The following is a 23058-nucleotide window of genomic DNA, read 5'->3' on the forward strand; positions in this document are numbered from 1 at the left end:
GGGATCCCGCCTCCCCCGGGAGCTGCGCATTTCCGCGCGCCCGGGCGGCCCCGGCTCCGGCCGGCCCTCGCGGCCGCAGCCCGCGCTTCGCGTCCCCGGGAAGTTGTCTCCGGAGCCCGCGGCGCCTGGGTCTCCTCCCCCTGAGCCCCGCCCCCCCCACCCCCCCCCCCGCCCAGAGCTGGATCTGCGAGCTGCCCGGCCCGGGGGCGTCGCCGCTTGCTCCGCGAAGCCTGCGAGTCTTCGCTGCCCCGCGCGGAGCGCGCGTCCCCCGCCTGGCCGGGGACCCCCCGCGCACCCCCGAGACGGCGCGCGCCCAGAGCGCGGGAGCCCGGAGCGCCGGGCGCCTGGGACCCCGCGGAGCCGCTGCCCAGCCCGCGGGGCTCGGCAGGGATGCAGGCTGCACTGTGAGCCCGGGCGCCAAGGCCATGTCCGGCGCCCGCTGCCGGACCCTGTACCCGTTCTCCGGGGAGCGGCACGGCCAGGGGCTGCGCTTCGCCGCGGGCGAGCTGATCACGCTGCTGCAGGTCCCGGACGGCGGCTGGTGGGAAGGCGAGAAGGACGACGGGCTCCGCGGCTGGTTCCCGGCGAGCTACGTGCAGTTGCTGGAGGTAAGGGGCGAGGGCCGGGAGACCCGGGGCCGCGCTGCTCGGCGCGCCCGCGTACCTGTTGCCCGCACCGGGGATGCCGGAGCCGCCCCTGTCCGAGGGGCGCCGCGGGGACGGCGGGGGACAGCCGCTGCGCGCCCGACCCTGCGGGCGGCGGAGGCAGCGGGCGCCCCTCCGGGCTGGGCAGCGCGGGGATCGCCCCCGGAGCGCGCGTCCCCCCCCCCCCCCCCCCGCCCCGTGCCGGGCCTCCCGAGCACATCGTGGCCGCCCCGAGGAACGAGAACTTGTTGCCTGTGTGAGTTCTGGAGCCCGCGGGCGGGCGGGTGGGCGCGCTTCAGGCGGTGGCAGGGGCCGGCCGAGGGCTGCGGAGTCCGGCGGTCTAGGGAAGACGCGCCGAGGATCGGGGTCGGAAAAAAAAGTGGCATCGATCTGGCCCCGGAGCCCGGAGCCTGCCGACCCGGTGGACGGTCGTGCTGCCCCGGGTCAGGCTGCCTGGCCGCCTCGGAGCCGCCCACTTGCTGGTCAGCTGAGTCTGGCTGGCCACCAGCCCGAGACGCCCGCCGGATCCAGGGGTGCCGCAGCGCCCCTCCCCTGCTCCAGCTTCCCCAGGCTAAGGTCCAGAGCCTGAGAGTGGCCTGTTCCTGGGGTTCTGGCCTGCCCCCAGGACTGCGCAGGACCTGCTGAGCCAAGTCGGCTGGCTGTTTATTGTCTGGGTGACAGTTGGGAGGCCTCCCTGTCCTCTAATCGCTGAGCTCATGGTCACAGCCGGAGTGGGCTCCGAAGTTTCAAAAGTCCGGTGGGGGCGGGGGAGGGCGAAGGAGTGACCTCGTAGGACATCCCCTTTCGTAAAAAACTGCCCAACCCCAGGATCGTTGTACAGACTTCAATGGGCGGTTTACCCGCAATTGTGTTAAATATATATCAAACATTCTGCAGAAACACCTCCCAGATCACCGAGGCTGAATTTATTTATAATTTGACCCCTGACCTACTTCACAAAGAACAGAGTAGCAAGTTTCGAGAGAAATTGCTGGGTGGGACTCAAAGAAAAAAAAAAAAGAAAGAAAAAAAATGATGGATGGATGGGGCTGAGTGATTATGGGTGAGTTTGCAGAGAAATATCCTTTGGAAGTAGTACCAGAATGAGAGCCTGGCCTCCAAGAGGTACAAAATCCCCCCTAAATGGGTTAGTAGCATTTGAGCAAAATTTAGGCTGCAAAAGATTTCGTGGCCTGGCGGAAGAGTAGGTTCCAGAACCCTCGTGGTTCTGTGTTTTGAGAAACACGCGAGTGTCGGACGGGCTCAGGTGTGTCCCTCAGCTTCCCAGGTTCCTTTCCCGGGATTCAGATGTGCAAGAAAGCAAGTGTATCGCTTCTTAGGAAGACCTGCAGCCTCCCGGTTTCTGACTCAGGAGCCCTGGGAGAGACTCCTGTTGCAGAGTCTCTGGTGGCCACACTTTTTCCAGGAAATCCTGATGTGGAAATTTGGCAGTTGGATGTCTGTCCGGTGAGGAGCATCCCTGGCTGGACGCAGCCAGCTGTGTTTTGGGCGGGGGCGAGGCTGGTGGGTTCTAGGCTGTGTTCGCAAGAGCGGACCGGCTCTGCTTTTTCCTCTGGGAAAGCGAGGGTGAACCAGACCCAGGAGACAACAAGCAGAGTGATCCTCTGGGACAGTCTTGGGTAGATCAGTCACCGGCCTGTGGCGCGTACAAGCTTAGGAAATCTTTGGTGCTTAGGAAGGGGCTTTCAGACCAACTCCCAAAGGTGACGTGCTCCCGAAGGGCCCATCTGTGGGAGCCCTACCACTGGGAGGGTCTTCCATTTCTTGAGCACCTACTAGGCGCCGCGTCCCCTGACAGCTCTGTGAAGGGGAAGGCACCATCCCCGTTTCTCAGGCAGGCATGAGAACTGAAGGCATGTGCCCCAGGGGTAATGCTTGCATATTGGCTCAGCGGCTCAGATGGCTGCACGTTACCCTCTGTGACTGCATCTGTTTTAAATACGGCAACGTGGGCTCAAGTGCTAAAAGGCAAGTGAGGGAAAGGTCTGGATCTTTGTGGGGAAGGGCCGGTGCGGCCCTCCAGGTCAGCGAGCTGGTGACAGCATCCCTAAGGGGAGGCTGCACACGGGGGCCACGTTGAAAGCCCTGCTCCTTCCCACCTGCAGCATCTCTCCTGCTGACCCTGAAGGTTGCTTTCACAGGGAGGCTGCTGGCTTTCCCGAGGGTGGAGGCCGGCCTGGGCCTGAGCCCTGGGACTTTTCAGAGGCAGGATCGGGAGATCGGAGATCAGGCCCTCTGTGTCTGGGAACCTCGTCGGTGAGCAGGCTGGACCCGCAGGCTGAGGGCCAGAAAATAGGTGGGTGGAGTCCCTTGGAATGGGGTGAGTCCTCAAAGCCAGACTGGGTCAGGCGACAATGCAGAGCTCCCAAGGGAGTCGCGGGTGGTGGGCTGGCCAGTTTATGAAATCGGGAGTTTGGAGAAGCAGCGGCCGGGTGTTCATCAAGGCTGGAAGTTGGTGCAGCACCCAGGAGGCTGAGCAAGGGGCCTGGATGTGGACAAGCTCATGGTTTGTTGGCCAGCAGGTGCCTGGCCCTGAGCCTGCTGGGGGCGTGGAGATCAGAAGGCCAGGGGAGCAGTTGGGGAGACAGGTCCCGACAGAATGGACGGCACCAGCCTCCTGGGGGAGGAGTGCGATGGTGGGGGGCACAGCTGGGTGCTGCGGACCTTTGGCTCCTTGGTGGAAAGAGTGATACCCAGAAGCCCCATCTTGGCGGAAGGGTACTACCGGTCGAGAGCAGGGTATGCAAAATGGACACTCCCCGAGAATTTCTTTTTGTTCGTGTGAAGAAAGGGGAACTGAGAGGCCTTGGCTTTGCCAGAAGCGTACCTCAAGGAGAGGAGCTGGGAGCTAACTCTTGACAGGGTTGAGAGATCTGCCTTGGAGGCCAGCCAACCCCCAGGGAGGGACCGGCTTGGGGAGATTCTGGTTCTGGCTACCCGGGGCGGGGGGGAATCTCTTGGGTCAGTCCTCCAAGGAGATGGTAGAAGGGTACAGCATATCTTTGGCTTCCAGAAAGCGGCCTCCCGGAAACTGTGAGCCCAAGGGGGAGAAGGGGGGTGGGACCCTGGTGTGGCTGCAAGGGTCTGGGCTCCTCAGGGGATGGTGGAGCTTCCCAGAGGAGGAGAGCAGCACCAGGAGGAGGGAACCCCATGGCTGGGCAGGTCCGATGACCTGCTCTTAACCTTGAATGGAGAAAAGAAATTCGGGACCTGGAAGATACTGGAAGGCATCCGCAGAAACGCCCCGGAACTTTTGGGAAATAATAACTCTGGGGGTAAATAGCATTGGAATGCAAACACAGCAGAGCTTTCCTTGACTGAGGTGCTGTTCTTAGGAGCCACCATCTGGCTGTGGGGTGTAGAGCTCAGAGGCGCTAACAGTGGGACCCTGTTTGCCAGCAGAACCAAGAGGCTGCAGGGGGTCACCCTTGAACCCGGTCTCCTTCTCTCCACCTTCTGTTCTCCCATTTTGGGGTCACGTGATGTGCTGCCAGAACCTTCAAGGTGTGGCTGTGAGAGAGAGTTGCGGAGCTGGGGAGCTGGGCTGGGCTGTGGATAATTGAGGAACGATGGTTCATCTATTCCTGTGGAACGGGCCACCCCAAGACTTCATGTTGCAAAACACCCATTTACTATTACCTCACACGTCGCTGCGGGTCGACGGGGCTCTGCTGGGTGGTTCTTCTGTGGGTCTGTCTCGGCGGCTGTCATGCATTTGCAGTCAGATGGTGGAGGGGGCTGGGGTCCCCGAGGCAGAGCTGGCCTGGAACTCCAAAATGGTGTCTTCACTCCCATGTCTGGTGCCTTGGTGTTCTTCCAAGGGGGCCTTTCTCTCTGCATGGCGTCTTATCCTCCAGGGCCCTTCCACATGGCCTTCCTCTTTAGCAGGGAGTTCGAGACTTTCCACAGTGGCTGGCTTCCAGGAACGCAAAGTGCAAATTGCCAGGCCTCCTTAAGGCTTGGGCTCAGAATCGGCACATCCCTTCTGGCCCATTTTATTGGCAAAGTGAGTCACAAGACCAGTCGGGATTCTGTGTGGGAGGGAGGTGCCTACAGGTGTGGATACAGGTGTGGATACAGGTGCATTGCGGGCCCTTTTGCAGAAGGGCAGGGAGAACACATCTGGCACAGCGATCCATTAGAGAGGAAACAGTGCTACCCCAGACTGACGAGAGAGAGAGAGAGAGAGAGAGAGAGAGAGAGAGCGAGCGCCCCCAGAGGGAGGTAAAGTGCAGGGGACTTGGCTCTTGTTCTGCTAGAAAATTCTCCTTTGCCATCCTCAGAGGAGGTTCTCTCTCTCTTTTCTTAAGATGCCAGGGATTTCTTCATAAAGGCCACCTGATCAATGTTGCAGCCGAATTTGAAACCAGATTTTCCTGTCCCTAAAGCCTGGGTCTGTCCACTGGGCCATTGGCATGGCAGGCCAGCCTTTTTGGGTGGGTGGGGGGGGGGCACTTTGGTGCTGGTGATTAATAGACACAGTGTATCCGAGCTGCCTGACACCTAGTAGCTGTTTGCTATGTTGCCCAAATTGATTTTAATCCCGGACCTTTCAGTTCTGGAACTTGAGAATTATCTAAGGTGGTGTGACCTTGTCCCTCACAGCAGGATTTTTTTTTAAGGCAGTTTTCAGCTCTGTTCACAAAGCCGTGATGAGGGAGGGCTGGGGGTGCCCAGAGGATGTGACCGTGACCCAAGGGACCCAACAGGCTTTCTGCCATCGCCACTAAGTCATTGTGCCCTTTGATTTGGGGGCTGCGGTCCCCAACAGCTCCTGCTGTTTGAAAATCTGCCTTCAGCTCACCCTTCTGCCCGCCTCCACTCGGGAGAGCCTCCCCCTCTCGGCTGCTGTGCCCGTCTCTGGTCAAGTGGCCACCCCCCAGGACTTCAAAGCGGCGGGCAGGGCTTACGGATTCTGTGGATTCAGGGCATCTTCACAAAAGTTCCCTTAGCAACAAGTCGGCAGGAATCCCTGACATGTGTTCACCACCACGTGAATCCCTGCTGCCCATTACCACCTACAAACGTGAATGAGATGCTGACCTTCCTGGGCTCTCCCAGCCTGGGAAAAAAGCCAGCTTTCATCCGACGGTCTGATTGACCTCATCGGAGAGCACAGGTGCCGGGGCCCCACTTGCCCCCGAGGAAGGAGAGGGTTGGTAGACCAGGAAGCCCTGTACCCCTGTGTGGCTGCTTCGGGGGACGTGGTTCTCAGCAGTTGGCTCCCTGATTACTCGTGGTGGCGAGGCAGCTTACGACAGGATTTCTAACAGAATGCCAGGACTGATCTGCACCCCCCCGCCTTGTACTTAATTGCAAAATTAGTATATTCCTCTCTTCCTGCAGTGGTGAGACTTGCGGGGTGGTGTTGACACCTGTGGAGGGAAGTAGAAACGGTGGCCGGTGGGGCATCTGGCTTGTGCTTTGCTGGGATCAGAGCACGTGGTGATCGCGTGGAGGGGCTAAGTGCAACAGGGGTATGGACTTGTGAGGGGTTTTTGTGGGTTCCTGAGGACTAACTGCCTCCTCCCTGCACGCTTTGTGTCTCCCCTGCCTACCATCTGATAAAAAAAAAGTATTTTTTTTTTTTTAGATTTTATTTATTTATTTGACAGAGAGAGAGAGAACAAGCAAGGGGAGCTACAGAGGGAGAGGGAGAAGCAGGCTCCCCACGGAGCAGGGAGCCTGATACGGGACTCGAACCAGGACCCTGAGATCAAGACCTGAGCTGAAGGCAGACGCTTCACCGACTGAGCCTCCCAGGTGCCCCTAACCTTCTCTTCGGTTCATTCAGTTAGCGAGGCTTGTCTGCTCTCCCTTAGAAACATTTCTCAGAGACTTCTCCTTCTTCACTTGCGCTGGCGTCCTTTTTCCGTCAAGGGCTAGGAAACATTTTCGGTTTTGTGGGCCAAGAGGCAAAGTGGAGTTAGAGCTGCGTTGCTGGGATTTGCCGAGTGCCAGAGGCAGTGAGAAGCCATGAAAGTGCCCCATATGGGCTCTGTCACAGCTACTCAGCTCTGCCGTTGGAGTGTGAAGCCGCCATAGATGATCTGAGAACCAATGGGTGTGTTGAGTTCCAATAAAACTTTATTTATAGATACCGAGATTTGACTTTGTTACAGTTTTCCTGGGCCCTAGCGGTGTTCTTCTTTGGCTTTGTTTTCAACCCTTTAAAGATGTAAAAGGCATCCTTAGCTTATGGGGGCTATATGTAGTTTAGAAGTTCAGAAGTCGATCACTCATTCATTCAACAAACCCTGAGTGTCTAGGATGGGCTATGAGCTCTTTGGTTAAGTGCTGAGGGGGAGATAGTGACAGACACGGAAGAGAAGCTTACCCTTAGCTGGGGAGAGGGTACATTAGAAAAAATAATTTTTAAGTACTCTGGGGCCAATAAAACAGGGGACTGTGGTGGAGTGGGGTGTGGGGTGCAGGAGGGGGTTTGATAAGACCGTCACGGAAGCTTCTCTGAGGAGGTGATACCTGAGCAGAGATCTGGATGATGCAGAGCCATGTGAGTATCTGGGGAGAAGTGATTTGAGGCAGAGGGTACCATGAATGCAAATAACCCTCCAGGGGAGTATATGTGTGATGTACTTGCAGGAACCAGAATATTCTAGAAAGCAGTGAGCAGGGGCAAGAGAGGTGGAGATGTGACAGAGAGGCAGGATATCTGGATATTTATTCTTGTACCCACCGCCCTCCTTACTAGATATACATATATTTATACATAAAACTTTATTTTTCTATAAGAGTCTATAACATTCTGCACAGTAGAAGAAATGTACTGTGAAATAATTTGGGATTTCTTGCCCTTTCCCCCAGGTTTGCATTTCTGGGGTATCAACACTCCCACCCTGGCTGACTTCAAGCTTCTAAAGGTTTTTAAAAATAGAGCCCATTTGACATATGACCTTGTGTAAGGTTAAGGCGTTCAACATGCTAATCTGATTCATTTCTATATGGCAACATGATTGCCCTCGTAGAGATGTGTTGCGGCACATTGCATAATTATATATCCCTTCTTTTTCGTAGTTGGTGGAGAGTTCTCCAAGTGCCGCAGAAAGCCCGTGGTTTGATGGCAGGGGAGGGCACGCTCTGATTCGTTTCGGAAAGCTCATCTGGGCTGTGGTGTGGAGACTGGCCGTGGCAGGAAGGTGGCAGTGGAGATGGTGAGAAGTGGGTGGATCTGGAGTATATTGTGCAGGTCGAGTCAAAAGCACTTCCTGGTGGGATGACTTGGTGGGGGGGGCTCCCCTCTTGCAGGTTGGTGGTGATACCATTTTCCTGCTGTCTTCTCCTTATCTGTGAATCATCCGTCCATTCTGCCACCAGAGACCTCTTCCTTAAAAACAAGAGGCAAAGGCAAATACAAATCAGGAAAAAGTTAATATCCTTAATGCAGAACGTGCTCTTATAAATTAAGAAAACAAAAACAAAGGATCGCATCCATATGAGAATGGGCAAAGACTTTGGGTGGCCACTTGATAATAAATGATAGGCAAAGTCATCAGCGTATTCAGTCTCCCTAGTAATCAAAGAATGGGAGTCCATACTCAACATGGGGCTCAAACTCATGATCCCGCGATCAAGAGTTGCATGCTCTTCCAGCTGGACCACCCAGGTGCCCCGAAGAGTGGCACATTTTTAAAAAGATACTTGCTTTAATGAAAACTGTCAAAATTAAAAAAGAATGAGCATTGGCAAGGAATGGTATAGGAAAATTGTCCTAGGCTCCCTGGAGGGTGTGTTGTTTTTTTTTTGTTTAAAGATTTTATTTATTTATTTGTCAGAGGGAGAGAGCACAAGAAGGGAGAGCGGCAGGCAGAGGGAGAAGCAGGCTCCCCGCTGAACAAGGAGCCTGATGTGGGACTCAATCCCCGGACCCCAGGATCATGACCTGAGCCGAAGGCAGATGCCCAACCGACTGAGCCACCCAGGCGTCCCTCCCTGGAGGGTAATTGGGCAATATACTTTAAAAGCCTTTACAATATTCATGCCCTCTGGTCTAGCACTTCCATTTCTAGAAATTTGGGCTCAGGAAGCATCTGATAGGCAAGCTGTGGGTGCCAGGAATCCCGCGGCAGCACCGTTTCTAATACTCGAGCATAATTTGGCCACAACATTTCCAACCAGGACGAACTGGTTAAAATAAGGCTCACTTGGCTTCACACGATGTCAGATAGGCAGAAGGGGCTCAATAACTATGTTGAAGCTGGATTTAAAAAAATAAAGAATTTGGTCAATGATGCTAAATGATTCGTGGAGTTAGCATACTTCATATCTCGCCTTATGACAAGGCAAAAAGAGATGGTGTGTCCAGGAGTGAATTGCTTTTTAAAAGCAGGGACTGTGTGTACCATGCATTCTGTAAGTATCCTTTTGTGGTGAGAACAGGTTGAAGGAATACTTGCTGGCTCAGGGCCACATTCTTTTAAATATTCTCAGTGATAGCAAATCTTTGTCTTTTGGGGGAGGAGGGGTGGTTTTGATTTCTTTTCTTTTCTTTCTTTTTTTTTTTTTTTTGGAAACAGCCAAAATTCATTTGGAGCCAAGTCTGGTATATCTGTATGTGTGACTGTCTGTCTATCACCTTGTTGCAAAGAGGATTTAAAGCAGCTTACCAAAAAGCATACAGCACAATAAGATGAAAGCATAAATATACAAGGCAATCTGGAAAGGAGAAAATAAGGGAATTGGCAGAGTGAAGTCTGAAGAGCAAAGAGGGTCGTTGAATTAGGTGATGCTATTCGGGGTTTTTGAGAAGTCCTACCCACTGGTAGGGATGCATCTGAGCGTTTCTCAATGGGGAGTCGCAGAAGTGTTCTGAGAAAAATGTGGGCATCGTGGGCTATGTGCTGTATCAGTCAGGATGGGTTAGGATATGCTTCTGTGACAAACAACCCTCTGCTCTTGGTGAGTCAGACAACCTAGGTTTGCTTCTTTCCTAGGCTGCACGTCTGTTGCAAGTTGGTTTGGGGCCATGAGGCCCCCCCCAGGATCCAGGATGAAGGAGCCACCACTGTCTGGAATCTTGCTGGTGATCATGTCAAACAGCATCTGGTCCCTAAAGCTTCTGCCCAGAAGCGACATATGATACTTGTGCTCATACTTCATTGACCAAAGCACACCTAATGTGGTAGGTCGCCATCCTGCCACGTGCTCAGGAGGAAAGGAGCAAGCTGAATATATGTGGACATGCTCTCATTTGGGGAGGATGTCCTAGTTTCTACACTATCTCAGGCTCAGTATTTTTTGTATTCCTCAAGACTGAATCCAGTGCTTCTAGAGCAAGGTTCTCAAAATGCATTCCCTGGGTCTTGTTGGTTGCAGATCCTGGCTCCGTAGGCCTGCGAGGGGGCCCGAGGTGCTGCGTATCTGACAAGCTCCCACAGCCACAGGGTCTTCATCACATTGCAGACCTTATCAGGTCGCCCTAGCTCCTCAGAGCCAGGATGAACTCTTACTGTTCTTGCAAAGCTGCTGTCGCCTTTTCCAAGCTATCCTGCCATCTAGCACTCTGCTGGGCACAGGAATAGATACTTTATACCTATGCGTTTTGGACAAATGCAATCATTTCCCGACCCCCAGACTTCCTATGATTTCTTTTTTCTTTGTAGTCAATACATCTGTCACAGTTTCTGGTTCACCAAAACCTAAACATTTATATTTGAGCACCTACTATGTGTCAGCTGTCCACAGGGCTCCGTGAGCTACAGCCGAGCCAGGGAGCTGAGGTTAGTGGGTCCTCTTTGGGGAGACCTTAGGGATGTGCTCTCCCCTGCAGGGTGACTCTGACAGGTGACCTAAGAGAGTTAAGCCTCCCACTTGTTCTGTTGGAATGAAAACCCTTCTGGGTGTTTCGCATCCATGGGTCTGTCTCCCATGCCTTAATCCCTCCTCCCTTCTCGTTCGCTTGTCAAATGCACAGAGAACTCCAGGATTAGTCAACAACAGCAACAAAAAACTAATTAGGTTGTAAAAACTCTTTAGAGATGATATTTTAAAAACTCTACAGCAACGAGCCCTTGTCCTAATTTCATCATGACAGAGGATCCTTATTTTAGCAGCGGCTCAGGGAGGAATGTCACTGAGCCCATTTGTTTTTGATTCTTAATGTAATTTAGAAATAGAAAGAGGAAGTTTGAGTCTACTGTTCTCATTTAGCAAAAGAAAAAATAAATTTGTTTTTGATAAATAGCTGTAAGCCTTTGTTGTGCTCAGAGTGAAAAATAAAACTAAGTTGCGTTGTTGATCACCAAGGACACACTCAACATGGGATCCCGCTAATCTGATACTCCAGTCTCATATTTTCACGTATTTATTTATTTTTAGAGATTTTTATTTTTTTAAGCCATTTTGACAGCCAGCGTGGGGCTCGAACTCACAGCCCCGAGATCAAGAGTCGTGCGTGTTCCACTGACTGAGCCAGCCAGGAGCCTCCTCGTATTTTCATATTATAAAGGAGGGTCTGAGTACCTAGAGCTTGTCTTCTGATGTCAGCACATGCTTAGAACCTACCTGTACGACGTCATTTCTGATTCAGTAGGTCTGGGGTCAGGCCTCCAAAGCTAGCATTTTCTAACTAGCTCCCAAGTGATGATGGTGGTTTTGGTGTTGTGGGCCACAATGTGAGTAGCAAAGCATTTTTTTTTTTTAAAGAGTTTATTTATTTGAGAGAGAGAGCACACAAGCAGGGGAGGGAGAGGGAGAAGCAGACTCCCTGACACACAGGGCTCGATCCCAGGACCCTGAGATCACGACCTGAGCCGAAGGTAGATGCTCAACCGACTGAGCCACCCCGGTGTCCCGAGTCGCAAAGCATTTGGGTCACCTAAGGGGTCTTTAAGTTTGCCTGTAAGCGGTGATGAAATCCTGGAATTAGATTGGATTTTGTTTACCTTTGTAAAAGTTTTCTTCTTTTAGTGGATTGTAGGCTGCCCCGGGGTACTAGAAAGAACACAGGCTTGGGAAGGAGACCCGCTCTTTGAGTCTATGTAATCTGAGGACAGAGAGGGAGGTGGTAAAAAGGTGTGATGGGGAGGGTGCTAGCCAGCGTTCCTGTTTGCCCAGAGGGGTCCCTCCATCACACGGTGGAGGGGGCGCCTGGGAACGCTCTGCTGGGACCAGGGCCAGGAGCTGGCTACGGAGGAGGAAAGGCTGGGGAACACTGTGGTGAGTGACATCTCGCAGGGGTGTGGCCTCCCGGTCTTGAAGCAGTGTATCCGTTCCCAGGGGGTGCTGGATGCCTGGTGCGGTTTGGTTTGTGGGCTAGTTAGAAAATGTGTGCCCTGCAGCTACCCCCCAGGTGGACCTCCCAGATCACGTTCCAGGGCCTGGGGTAGGAGCGCAGGGCACCCCCCCTCACCATGGGGGCCCTGCAGAATGCCGGGCAAGAGTGCGGCAGCCCTGGGTTCAAGTCCTGGCTCAGCCCTTGCTGCCTGTGAGACCCCCAGGCAAGCCGCAGGAGCTTTTTCAATCTTGTGGGGGGGCTCCTGTGGGGGTCCAGGAGAGCCTGGGGGAGCCCTGGCACCTCGTATACACTCTGTAAATGGAGTTGACATCCCATGACCTCTGGGCATCATGCCAAGTTGAATGCCGCCTGTTACCTGGGGCTCCTCCTGGGGCCGTAGCCGGGTGGGAGAAGCCTTTTCCCGTGGGCCCCCCGGAGGTCATAGTGCAAGACTGGTTGAAGGAAGTACTGTGGTCAAGGCCTTTGGGCCGCGGGCCCCTGGCGTCTTATTAAATGCAGATTCGCTTTCAGAAGGCCTAGGATGGAGCCTGAGGTTCTGCCTTAGTCACAGGCCCGCAGGAGGAGGCTGCTGCTGCTAGTCTTGGGCACACGCTTTGAGTAGCAAGTCTGTCGAGCCCTTTTTTCGGAAGCGGGGGAGTTTCAGGACACAGGTCCTACGCGTGCAAGCAAGTAAGCCTGTAGCCGAGGGCCATTTGGAGTTGATTTGAAAACCACCTCCTGATGGTTGATGCTGCTGAGGCTGGGCTAATTAGTGGGAATTGCTTCTTGCCTGGGTCTGATGGGTCTCTGGCCGCCGGACGCACAACCCCCTGCCCCCCAAGAGGCCCTTCTTGCAATGTGGGAAAGGCGAATGCAAGAGCTTTTGTAGGTTTCTCATTGCCTTTACGATATAATAGGCCTTAGCTTTGTTTACAAGGTCACTCAGGACTGGCCTTGGCGGTGTTTTTAACCTTTTCTTCCCATGGCGGAATGCTACCACTTAATTCTGGGATGCAACCTTGCTTCCTTTTTTGCTGTGTCCTCGTGCAGGCCGGCAGCCTCCCTACGGTGGGAGCAAGTAACTCCCGAGTACATGAAGTAGGATTGTCACCTTGTATATGAAGGGCAACAAACTTTTATTATTTCCTGCTGGAGAGAGGAAACAGGTGTTGAGGAAATTAACCTCCCTCCAGGCTGATTTGATTCTTGGGGCGCTCCTAGAATCCCAGACTGGGAGTGCCCCCTCAGTTAGTAGTATGTTGGGAGGCAATCCGGTGTCACGCTGTTCAGGGCTGAACAGACCTGGGTTTGGGCGCCTTGATTACCTGACCTTGGACCTCAGTTTCCCTATCTTTGAAATGGGGTTATGAGCATCGTTGCAAGTTAGAACCATCTCCTTTGGCGTAAATGCTACGCAGGTGGCGTGGTGTCCAGACTCCGTATGCTCTGGTGGCCGCCACTGTTTCTCGCTTCCCATCCATCACCCAGAGTGCTGGTCATTACTATTTGCTTTTTCCTAGTGCAAGGAACCTCTTGGTCACATTTCTGGTGGTGACCTTGTCTTTCTGGCTGTGACCTTGTCTTTCTGGCTTTTGGTCACTGTCACTTAACTCATTTTATTAAAAAAATTTATTTTATTTTTTTAAAATTTTTTCTTAAAGATTTTATTTATTTATTTGACAGAGAGAGACACAGCGAGAGAGGGAACACAAGCAGGGGGAGTGGGAGAGGGAGAAGCAGGCTCCCCGCTGAGCAAGGAGCCGGATGCAGGGCTCGATCCCAGGACCCCGGGACCATGACCCGAGCCGAAGGCAGACGCCTAACCATCTGAGCCACCCAGGCCCCCTCCCCCCATTTTTTTTTTTTAATTTATTTATTTGAGAGAGGGAGAGAGAGAAGCAGACTCTCCGCTGAGCAGGGAGCCCGTTGCAGGGCTCGATCCCAGGACCCTGGGATCGTGACCTGAGCCGAAGGCAGACCCTTAACTGTCTGAGCCACCCAGGCGCCCACGGCTGAGTTTATCTCTTAGCTCCTCCAAGTCCCTTTTTGCTAGGCCTAGCATCACCAAAGCTGTGCTTTCCTGAGGAATCGTGACCCTTGTAGGGAAGGATCTTCAGCTTTGTCATGGTGTGTATTTAGGTCACAGACTTAAACAAAAATTCTTATTTTGAAATGTCTTCTAAATCCCCTCCCATGAGGACCCTCCCCGGGTATGGTAAACCTTCCATGGATGTGACCAGGATTGGACTCATACCTACAGGGTCGTAATTAAGGGGAGTCTCATCCTGGAGCATGTGCCAGATTAACCAGTCTGTAAATATGGAAGATTGCATTAACAGGCCCCCTGAGACCTCGCCCCGACTGGGCGGGTTCCTTCCCAGAGTACGGGTAAGTGCCCTCCTCTGGATATGTTTAAAGTCGATGTGTTTTGTGACATGGCAGAGGGGACATGGATTCCTTCTTTCGGCTAGCCAGCTGCAAGGTTTGAGCACTGTTGGGCGTTCCTTGAAGAGGCAGAAGATGACCGCTGTGGTGGGAAACTGCTGTGCCCAGTTCCCGTCTGCCCTGGGCCTAGAATCTGACCCTTCAAGGTGGCCCTTTTGGGACTTTGTGCTCATCCTTGGTCTCTGGGGAACAGAGGAAAAGGCTTCCCTCTGGGCTTGTAGCAGCCCACCCAGGGGAGAGAGAGGGCAGAGTCTTCCTGTGTCTGACCCCCTGCTTTGAAAAGAGGGGGCGATCTTTGGTCTTTAGGACAAAAAAAATATAGCGGTATCCGCTTGGCACTCTGGCCTGATGATGAATGCGTGCTGATTGGGAGTTTGGGATCAGAGCGATGGTGAGCTGGGGTTTGCGGGTGCTCAGGCAGAGAGGAGGCTAGGAGACCTGGTCTGTGTGTGGCCCCAAGGAACCCAGTGGTGGGGGTGGCAGCAGAGATCCTGGTAAAGTTCGGAATTGCAGATGGACCTCCTCGCCCTCGCCCAGGAGAAAGGCGCCAGAATGAGAACAGAGCCAGGTTGCTTCCTCATTCCGTGTGTATTTGGTGGGTGGGGAGCCCAGCCCGCGGGGAGGTGTCAGATATGGGGCTTGACCAAAGCATGGCCAGGCACTCCGGCGGGCCTGGAGAGGCTGCTGTGGCCCGAGTCCTTTGCCCTTGGGCCCGGACCATGGCCCGACAAGACAGCTATGCTCGAGCGTGAATGGGAGGCAGGGGAGCCAGACCTTGTCTGAAAGTCCGTTTCCCAGACCTGGGTTCACTGGTGCTGGCTCCTGGAGGTCTGTATGCCAGGGCTACTGTTCTGGCCATATACCCCCTCAGTGGACTCCATCACTCCCCTTCCTCTTTGGGCGACTCCTCCAGGAAGCCCTCCGGGGTTCTGTGGGACTCCGTTGGAAAAGCCCAGTGTTTTGTGCCGCCAAACGCTCACGTTCCCCTCTGCCCAGCAGCGTTGCTCTAGAGGGTGCTAAACTCAAGTGCAGCTCTGGTTTGATTCCCAGGGGCTTATCGGGGGCCGGTTGGGGTGCTTTGTTGCTCTAGGTGGCTGGTCTGCTTTATTCTTAGTCTTGGGGAAATGATTTCCCTGGGAAGCAAGAGAACGTGTAAATTATGCTTCACTGCAAATCATCGAGACTATATATATATATATATATACATTCAGCCACAGCTGCAAGTCTTGCAAATGAGGACCGATGTGAGATGTGGGGGAGCTGGAGAGGGTTGCCGAGTGGACGCGCGCCACGGGCGTGATTGATAATCACGGAGTCACCTGTCTTTGGGTTTCTCCTGGTTTCTGGGGGGAGGGAGGAGAGGAAGTCGTTCTTGGAGGGGTGGGCGTTCTGGGAGATGAGAAGGTTGGGAGGGAAGCGGTCTGGAGGTGCTGGAACTCCCCCTGGGGCTGTGGCAAGGTTTCCACAAACCGGATCCTTAGTAAATATTTCTGAGCCGGGAAACCCCAGGGCTAGTGTTTGCACGCTCGCACGGCCATCCGTGATGTCCTCGGAAGCCCGAGTGCTGCCGAAGCCCCTCCATCGGCTCCCCATTGCCCCGAGTGCCAAGGCGCCCCGCAGACGGCACCTGATCTCCCTCCCCGGCCTCTTCGTTTGCGCTCCGGGCACGCACCCCTTTGCGCCTGCACCTTTGCAGAGCTGCTGCCTCTGGCCGGAGTCCCTTTGCTCCCAGGCCCGCCCGCGGCTTGAGCATCTTCATCCAGGCCCAGGACAGGGTGGTCATCCTTCCTCTGGCTTCCATGGGGCACGCTGCCCCGCCCTTCACTTACCACATCGGGTCGCACTCCCTTGCCCTCACTGCACCCTGAGCTTCTCTGGGGCAGGACAGTCACTGGATAAGTCTCTGTAACCTCTCCAGCCTGGCGCGGTGCTTGGCCTCGTTGAGGTCTGGCCCAGTAAGTGTTGGATGGCTGGATGCCTGGACAGGTGTCTGAAGAGGATGAAGAGGGAGCTTACCTTAGAGGACTGGGCGCATCTTGCTCTGATTTTGGCTCGTGGCTTAAGCAGTGTTTCTCCAAAAAGGTGTGAATGGCTTTGTCACGAGGTGAGGTTTGGGGTCATGGAAGGCCAAGGTTGGAAGGGCGGGGAGGGTAGCCAGGTGGGCTCAGAATGCTAAACGTCGTAGTAAGGCCTCCGGGTCCTGGCGAACAAGGCATTTTGTTTTTCAAGAGTGAAGGATGGAAGATGAGAAGATGTCCCATGAGCTGGTCTTCTCCCCGCCGCCCCATCCTGCTTAGCTGCGGGGACAGCTGGGTGTAGCCAAGGGGTCCGTGGACAGCCGTCAGGAGCCCTGGAGTCTAATTGGAGGACCCCCTCCCTCCCACGCCTCTTGGCTCTTTGACCTTGCAAGATTCATCTAAAATCTCTGACCAGCTTCTTCATCGATCTGTAGGCGTGGCGATACCCATCCTGCTGGCTCTTAGGTTGCTCGGAAGGGTTTTCCAAGGTGACCGTGGATGTGACCGTGGGAAGACACGGGGGGACGGCCGCCAAGGAGAGAGCCCTCAGGAGAACCCAGCCTTGCCCACACCTCGATCGCCCACTTCTGGCCTCAGAACCGGGATTTCTCTTGTTTACGCCCCTCCTCCTGTGGCCTTTCCTGATCGGAGTCCTGCAGGACATTTCACCTGGATTTGGGTAGGAGACTTCTTTTTTTTTTTTTTTTTTTTTAAAGATTTTATTTTATTTATTTGAGAGAGAGAGAGAGAGCAAGCAGGAGTGGGGCGGGGGTGGCAGGCAGAGGGAGAAGCAGACTCCCCGCTGAGCAGGGAGCCCGATGCGGGGCTCCATCCCAGGACCCTGGGATCATGACCTGAGCCGAAGGCAGACGCTTCACCGACTGAGCCACCCAGGCGCCCCTGGGTAGGAGACATCTTTACGTGGTTCTTTGTGGGATCAAAACCTTGCAGTGACCGGGGGCACTGGGCTTGGCCCGTTTTTCTCCTTCCATATGTCCCTAGTGGGCACACTGTATGTCCCACAATCGCGTGTGTCCTTCATTGGCACGTGAGCCCCACGAGGATGGAGCTGCGTGTCCAGTTTCTTCACGCAGGGTCCCCACGACTGAGCGCAAGTAAAGGCCTATCTAAGCATGGGTTCGTGTCTCCTGGAAGAATTCTCTCAGAAACGGTGGCGTGAAGTTACATTCCTTACTCTGGCCTTAAGTCCAGAATTTTTAATTAAAATAGCTGGTTTTCTGCAGGCAGGTCTCTGCTTAGAGCTCACGCCCTGTGGGGACGAGCTGGTGTTTCTACAGACCGTGTTCCATCTACTCTCTTACTTCCCCTTAGCCACCCCATGGGATTAGCTTACGTGAAAGTCAGAGAAGAAAGCTTCATTTATTCGTTTCTGTTCGCACTCGGTGGACTGAGCCACCGACGACATCCATCTGCCCACGAGGTCGTGGCCAAGCCTCCGGAGGGTTAACTCAGAGAGGCCAGGGGTTTGATCTCTGCGGTGACAGGGGCTGGCCCAGAGTTGGGGACTCAGTCCTATTTGAGGAATGAATGATTCCGTCATTACACAGCACGGAGAAGTAAGTGCTGAGCGTTTCCTGGTGCGTCAGCCCCTACCTTGATGTGCTGTCCTTCTGCCTGCTGCTGTTTTCCTCCCCAGGCTGCCGCGGGTTCCGTCTCTGTCGGCAGCCCCTGATGAAGGCATCCTGTTACCGGTTCCCTATGAGAGGAGAGGCCTTCTTTATCCAGTGGACCCCTGCTCGCCTGACACGCAGAGGGTCCCCGATTTGGGGAAACTCTTTTCTTGCCTAAGGACCTTTGGCTCCTTCCCATTTCTCTTCCTCTGTATCCAATTTTCTCCTGGTTTTTCTCTCTGTCCCCTCCCGTCTTAAGATTTGTGGTAAAGCTCCCATAATAAGACTTAGCAGGGTGACACGCTCAAGTACGCAGCTCGGTGATGTTTAGTACGCGCGCGGTGTTGGGTGATCCGGTTACAGAGCAGTTTCAAACCCCTCCTCCTCCCCAGAAGGGCACCGCAGACCCAAGAAACAGTGCCGCCCCATTCCACTTTCTCCACTGTCCTCCCCCAGCCCCTGCCAGCCACCGATCTGTGCCTGTGGATTTGACTGTTCTGGGCATTTCATGTCCACCGGAGTCCCCCAGCATGTGGCCTTTCGTGTCTGGTTTCTTTCACTCGCTGTAGCGCGTGTCCGGGCTTCGCGCCTTCTTGGGGCTGAGGACCGTCGTGCTGTAGGCACACACCAAGTCTGCGGGCCCCGTTGGCAGCCGGCGGACGTCGGGTTGGCTCCATGTACTTCTCCTGCTTCTCTAGCTCTGTGTCCAAATGCAGACTCGAGTCTGGTGCCGGGGTGCACAGATCGCTGGCCGTGTTTGTTTGGAAAGCAGGTTCACGGTCCATTTCTCCCTCCACGTGTGCTTGGTGTTCATCCAGCCTCGGTTTGCTCATCCATGAAATGGGCATAAAAGCCTTTGCCCTCCTGACTCCGCCCTGCGGGCTGTTCTGGGCGACTGCAGCCTCGAGTGTGAGTGTGAGTCGCTCACCAGCCGCACGTGTCAAGTGGTGGTTCTTCCATTCCTCATTTTTCCTTTGATTTTTCTCACTTTCTCCTCTGCTTCCTTTTCCCCCTCCATTCCTGAATGGCTGCCTTTGAATCTTCTTTCCCTGGCTTCTGCCGTCCTGTCTCTTTAGCTGGGCTGGGGGACACTGCACCAACGGGGTGAGAATGCGTGCATCCTTGCGGAGGCTCTGCGTCGGGCTTGGAATTAGACGAGTTGGAATTCGTTGGCACAGCTTTGAGGCCTTTTGCAGGCCAGGAAGTAGCCAGATTGATGGATACTTGGGCAGATATTAGAATCCAAATAAGCAGACCCAAGGGACACTTGGAGGAAAGTGGCAGATGGAGGCATCTTTTCTGGGTAGGTTGCCTCACCAGGGCTAAATCTTCGGCAGTGGCGGTGGGGGGGGAGGTGCGCGTCGTCCCAGCTGAAGCAGAAACTTCTTGAAGGCAAGAGAGCAACGGCTGAGTTCTGTTTCTCCCGCTTTGTGCTTGCTCGAGGCGCCCTTCCTAGTGTTCCGGACATGTGTGATCACAACTTTGCTTGCTTCGTCTGCTAGTGGCTACAGAGGGCTTTTGGGTAACGTGTCTCATTTATCTTCTCAACAGCCTGGCCAGGTGGAGTCCGCTTCTCACCATAAGCAAACTGAAGGCTCAGAGAGGTTAAGGCACTTGCTCAGGATGCACAGCCAGCCAGAGTTGTGGCCGAGCTCTCTGCTTGGAAACCAGCTCCTCCCACTGCCTCCCTCGTCCCTCGCAGGGGGTTTACAGCAGATAAAATCCATGTGGCGGCACTTCTTTGGGGAGATGGGAAATGCATGCTTGCGCGGTTGGACCTCCTTCATCTTGGCGATTTTTGCTTTTTCACGTCTTAGAATGTTCAAGTCCAGGAACTGTATCGAAGTTGCAGGTGGCCTTCACGATGACTCATTCGGTATGGATTCCTCTTTTCACAGCCAACTTCAGAGAAGCTTTAAGGAAAACTGACTTCCTGCTAAGTTGGTGTGTTCCTCATTTGCTACCAGAGGGTCTGATAGAAGGAACTCTTGTCGTTCGTGGTGACAGGCGCGGAGCCAGCTCAGAACGCTGTTGCCGCTTGGGCTCGGGGCTCTGGGTCACTGCCGCAGCTCTGTGTTGGACGGAGTCACTGAAAAGTCTGGCTCCGACTGGGTCTGGCGGGAGGGGTTGGGGGGGTGTCGGAGGGAGCGAGCCCGGGGAAAGCTTGCCCGGAGGAAATTCAGTCAAGATGTTCAGTTTAGCACCTCTGGTTTTCTTCCAGATCAGAAGAGGAAAAGATTCTGACTTAAGTTTTAGGGTTGCCATGAATGGAGCTCAGAGATGGACCGAGCCTGGGTGCTTTGTGGCTCGCGTGGACTTCCGGAGAGAAAGACGGGTGCCTGGCGGGTAGGAGAGGCTCTTGCCCTTGGCTGGACCCTCAGCAAATCGCTGAGCTTTGGAAACCTATGACACGAGTGGTATTTGCTGGCTCAGCCACGGAAAGTGCCCACTAGCCTTTGAGCTGTTCAGGGACCTATGGTGGCATTTTGTGTGTATGTGTTGGGGGGGAGGCGGGGAGGGAAGTGGTATTTTTTAAGCCTGGAGACTTCTCTGAGGTGAGAGAATTGCTGGGCATTCGCTAGAAGGTTAAAAGGGTGCCTTCCCAAAGCAGAACCCTTTGGCATGTTAACAAGATGAGGAGTTCGTTCAGTGAAAGAAAGCTGAGCCCCTGCAGTGTGCACCCTCCAAAGCCAGAGATCCAGTAGCGGATAGAGTTCACCTTCTACCATGAGGCTACAGAGAGTAAACGAGACTATGTAAGCTGGGTGGCGATTAAAGAGATTTGTCATTTTAAATGGGATGGGCAGGGGAGGACATCTGGGCAAAGCCCGGGAAGATAGGAAGAAACAAGTGTGTGTGGATTTCTGGGGCAAGAGCATTCTAGCCAGAAGGTAGAAGGCAGAGCAAGTGCAAAGGCCCTGTGGCCTGGGCAAACCTGGAGTCCAGGAACAGCAATGAGGTCAGGGTGGCTGGGGAAAAGTGAGTGTGGGTGGGGGGTGGGGAGTGTTGGGGGTGGTGGGAGGAGCCAAGGCAGGAGGACCTTGGAGACTTTTCCTCCACACGCTAGGAGAGTCATCGCAGGGGCCACTGAACAGAGGATTGATGTACCTGACTCAGCACTTCCAGGGATCACTCTGGTTTGCTACGAAGGGATTGGGGGTGATGGCGCCTGGGTGGCTCAGCTGATGAAGCATCTGCCTTTGGCTCAGGTCATGATCCCGGGGTCCTGGGATCGAGCCCTGTGTCTGGCTCCCTGCTCAGGGGGGAGTCTGCTTCTCCCTCTCCCTCTGCCCCTCCCCCCAGCTCCTGTTCTCTCTCGCTCTCAAGCTCGCTGTCGAATAAATAAAAAAAATCTCAAAAAAAGTTAAAAACAACAAATGGGAAAGTGAGGATCGGAAGGTGCGGAAGGTGTGGGTTTTGGGAAGGATATCCAGAGTTTGTTTGGGCATGCAAAGTTTGAGATTCTTCTATCTACTCAAGGAATGATACTGAGTAGGTATTTGGAAAGGTGAGGCTTGAGTCCAGGGAAGTGGGCTGCAGGTATAACTTTGAACTCATCATGGTGATTGGTGTTGGTCTTCAGGCTGCCATATTGGATGAGATCACCTAGGAAGTGGGGTGGGTAGAGAAGAGAAGAGGGCCAGGGATGGGGCCCAGAGGCACCCCGAAGGGGGGTGAGGGGAAAACCAGCTGCAACAGAGACGGTTCAGCCACGAGGTAGGAGGGAAACAGGAGACCAGAACATTCTCATTGGGATCTGAGAAGGCAGCTCACAGTCACTGGGACGTGGGAGCTCTGGAGGCTTAGACACTAGGCACGACGCCCCCAGCAATATAAGGTTTGCAGCCTCAGGGGGATTTGAATTTTCTCCTGCTGTCTGCATCCTTTCAGTACAGATGCAAACACATCAGCGTGGCCCACGTCCATGTTTGCATTTCTGCATGAAGTCCATGTTTGCGTTTCTGCATAATCCCACCCAGGCCTCAGGGGCAGTCCCATCCACAGATAGTTTGGGGCAGGAGATATGGCCTCACTGTCTCATGTGGTGCCGGGAGGCGGGGGGGGGGGAATCTCTTAAATTATTAACTTTTAATCACATAAATAACGTATGAATTAAACAACACATCTGCCATGGGGAGGATGTTGGTTCTTGGACAAAATATCCTAGCTCTGACCAGTGATGGCTGGTGGCCCTCCAGAGGGTCACAATACACAAACAGATCAGCGATTTATCTGTGGTATTAAATTTTCCCGGTGGTCGGGGAGGCATGAGGAAAGCTGAGTCTTCAGAGGCTTCTCAGAGAGTGCTGTCCTGAAAAAAATGTTGAGAAGCCAGAATTAGACTGACCCTTGTTGCCCACCTCCCAAGCCCCTTGTGAAAATATATCCTAAGGATTTGTGGGTTTAATTCTTTTTTTTTTTTAAAGATTTATTTATTTATTTTGAGAGAGTGAGAATGAGAGAGAGAGAGAGCACATGAGAGGGGGTAGGGTTAGAGGGAGAAGCAGGCTCTCCGCCGAGCAGGGAGCCCGATGCGGGACTCGATCCCAGGACTCCAGGATCATGACCTGAGCCGAAGGCAGTCGCTTAACCCACTGAGCCACCCAGGCGCCCTGTGGGTTTAATTCTTCATTGGAATAAATAACAAGAATGTTGTTATTTTAAAAAGATTTAAAGAGAGAGAGTGAGCACGAGCTGGGGGTGGGGCTGAGGGAGAGGGGAGAGAATCTCAAGCAGGCTCCCTGCTGAACGTGGAGCCCTGTGTGGGGCTCGATGCCAGGACCCTGAGATCATGACCTGAGCTGAAATCAAGAGTCAGGTGCTTAGCCGACTGAGCCACCCCGGCGCCCAAATAATGTATTTTTTAAAATTTATTTAATTAATTTATTTTTTCTCCCTGGCTTTGATCAGGTCTTTATTCAAAATTAGCTGTCCAATATAATGTATTTTTTTTAAAGATCTTTATTTTTAAGTCATCTCTATGTGCAACGTGGGGCTCGAACCCACAACCCCAAGATCAAGAGTCGCATGCTCCTCTGAGCCAGCCAGGTGCCCCCCCCAACAAT

General features: G+C 53.8%; 1 protein-coding gene across 2 annotated transcripts in view; it reads left to right on the forward strand.

Moving 5' to 3' along the window:
* The first annotated feature begins 216 nt into the window (after positions 1–216).
* The window catches only part of GAS7 (growth arrest specific 7), a 192731-nt gene continuing 169889 nt past the window's right edge, over positions 217–23058 (forward strand). The window contains exon 1 of one of the 2 annotated variants that reach the window (XM_088027970.1): positions 217–608. In XM_088027970.1, the coding sequence (XP_087884096.1) occupies positions 426–608 (183 nt within the window). In that variant the 5' untranslated portion in view covers positions 217–425. The remainder of the gene's footprint in view (positions 609–23058) is intronic. The other variant, XM_028125074.2, reaches the window with a different exon arrangement.

This window comes from Eumetopias jubatus, unplaced genomic scaffold, assembly GCF_037043125.1.
Source record: "Eumetopias jubatus isolate StellerSeaLion01/CBP00866 unplaced genomic scaffold, mEumJub1_p1.0 scaffold_10, whole genome shotgun sequence".
Classification (NCBI taxonomy): Eukaryota; Metazoa; Chordata; class Mammalia; order Carnivora; family Otariidae; genus Eumetopias; species Eumetopias jubatus.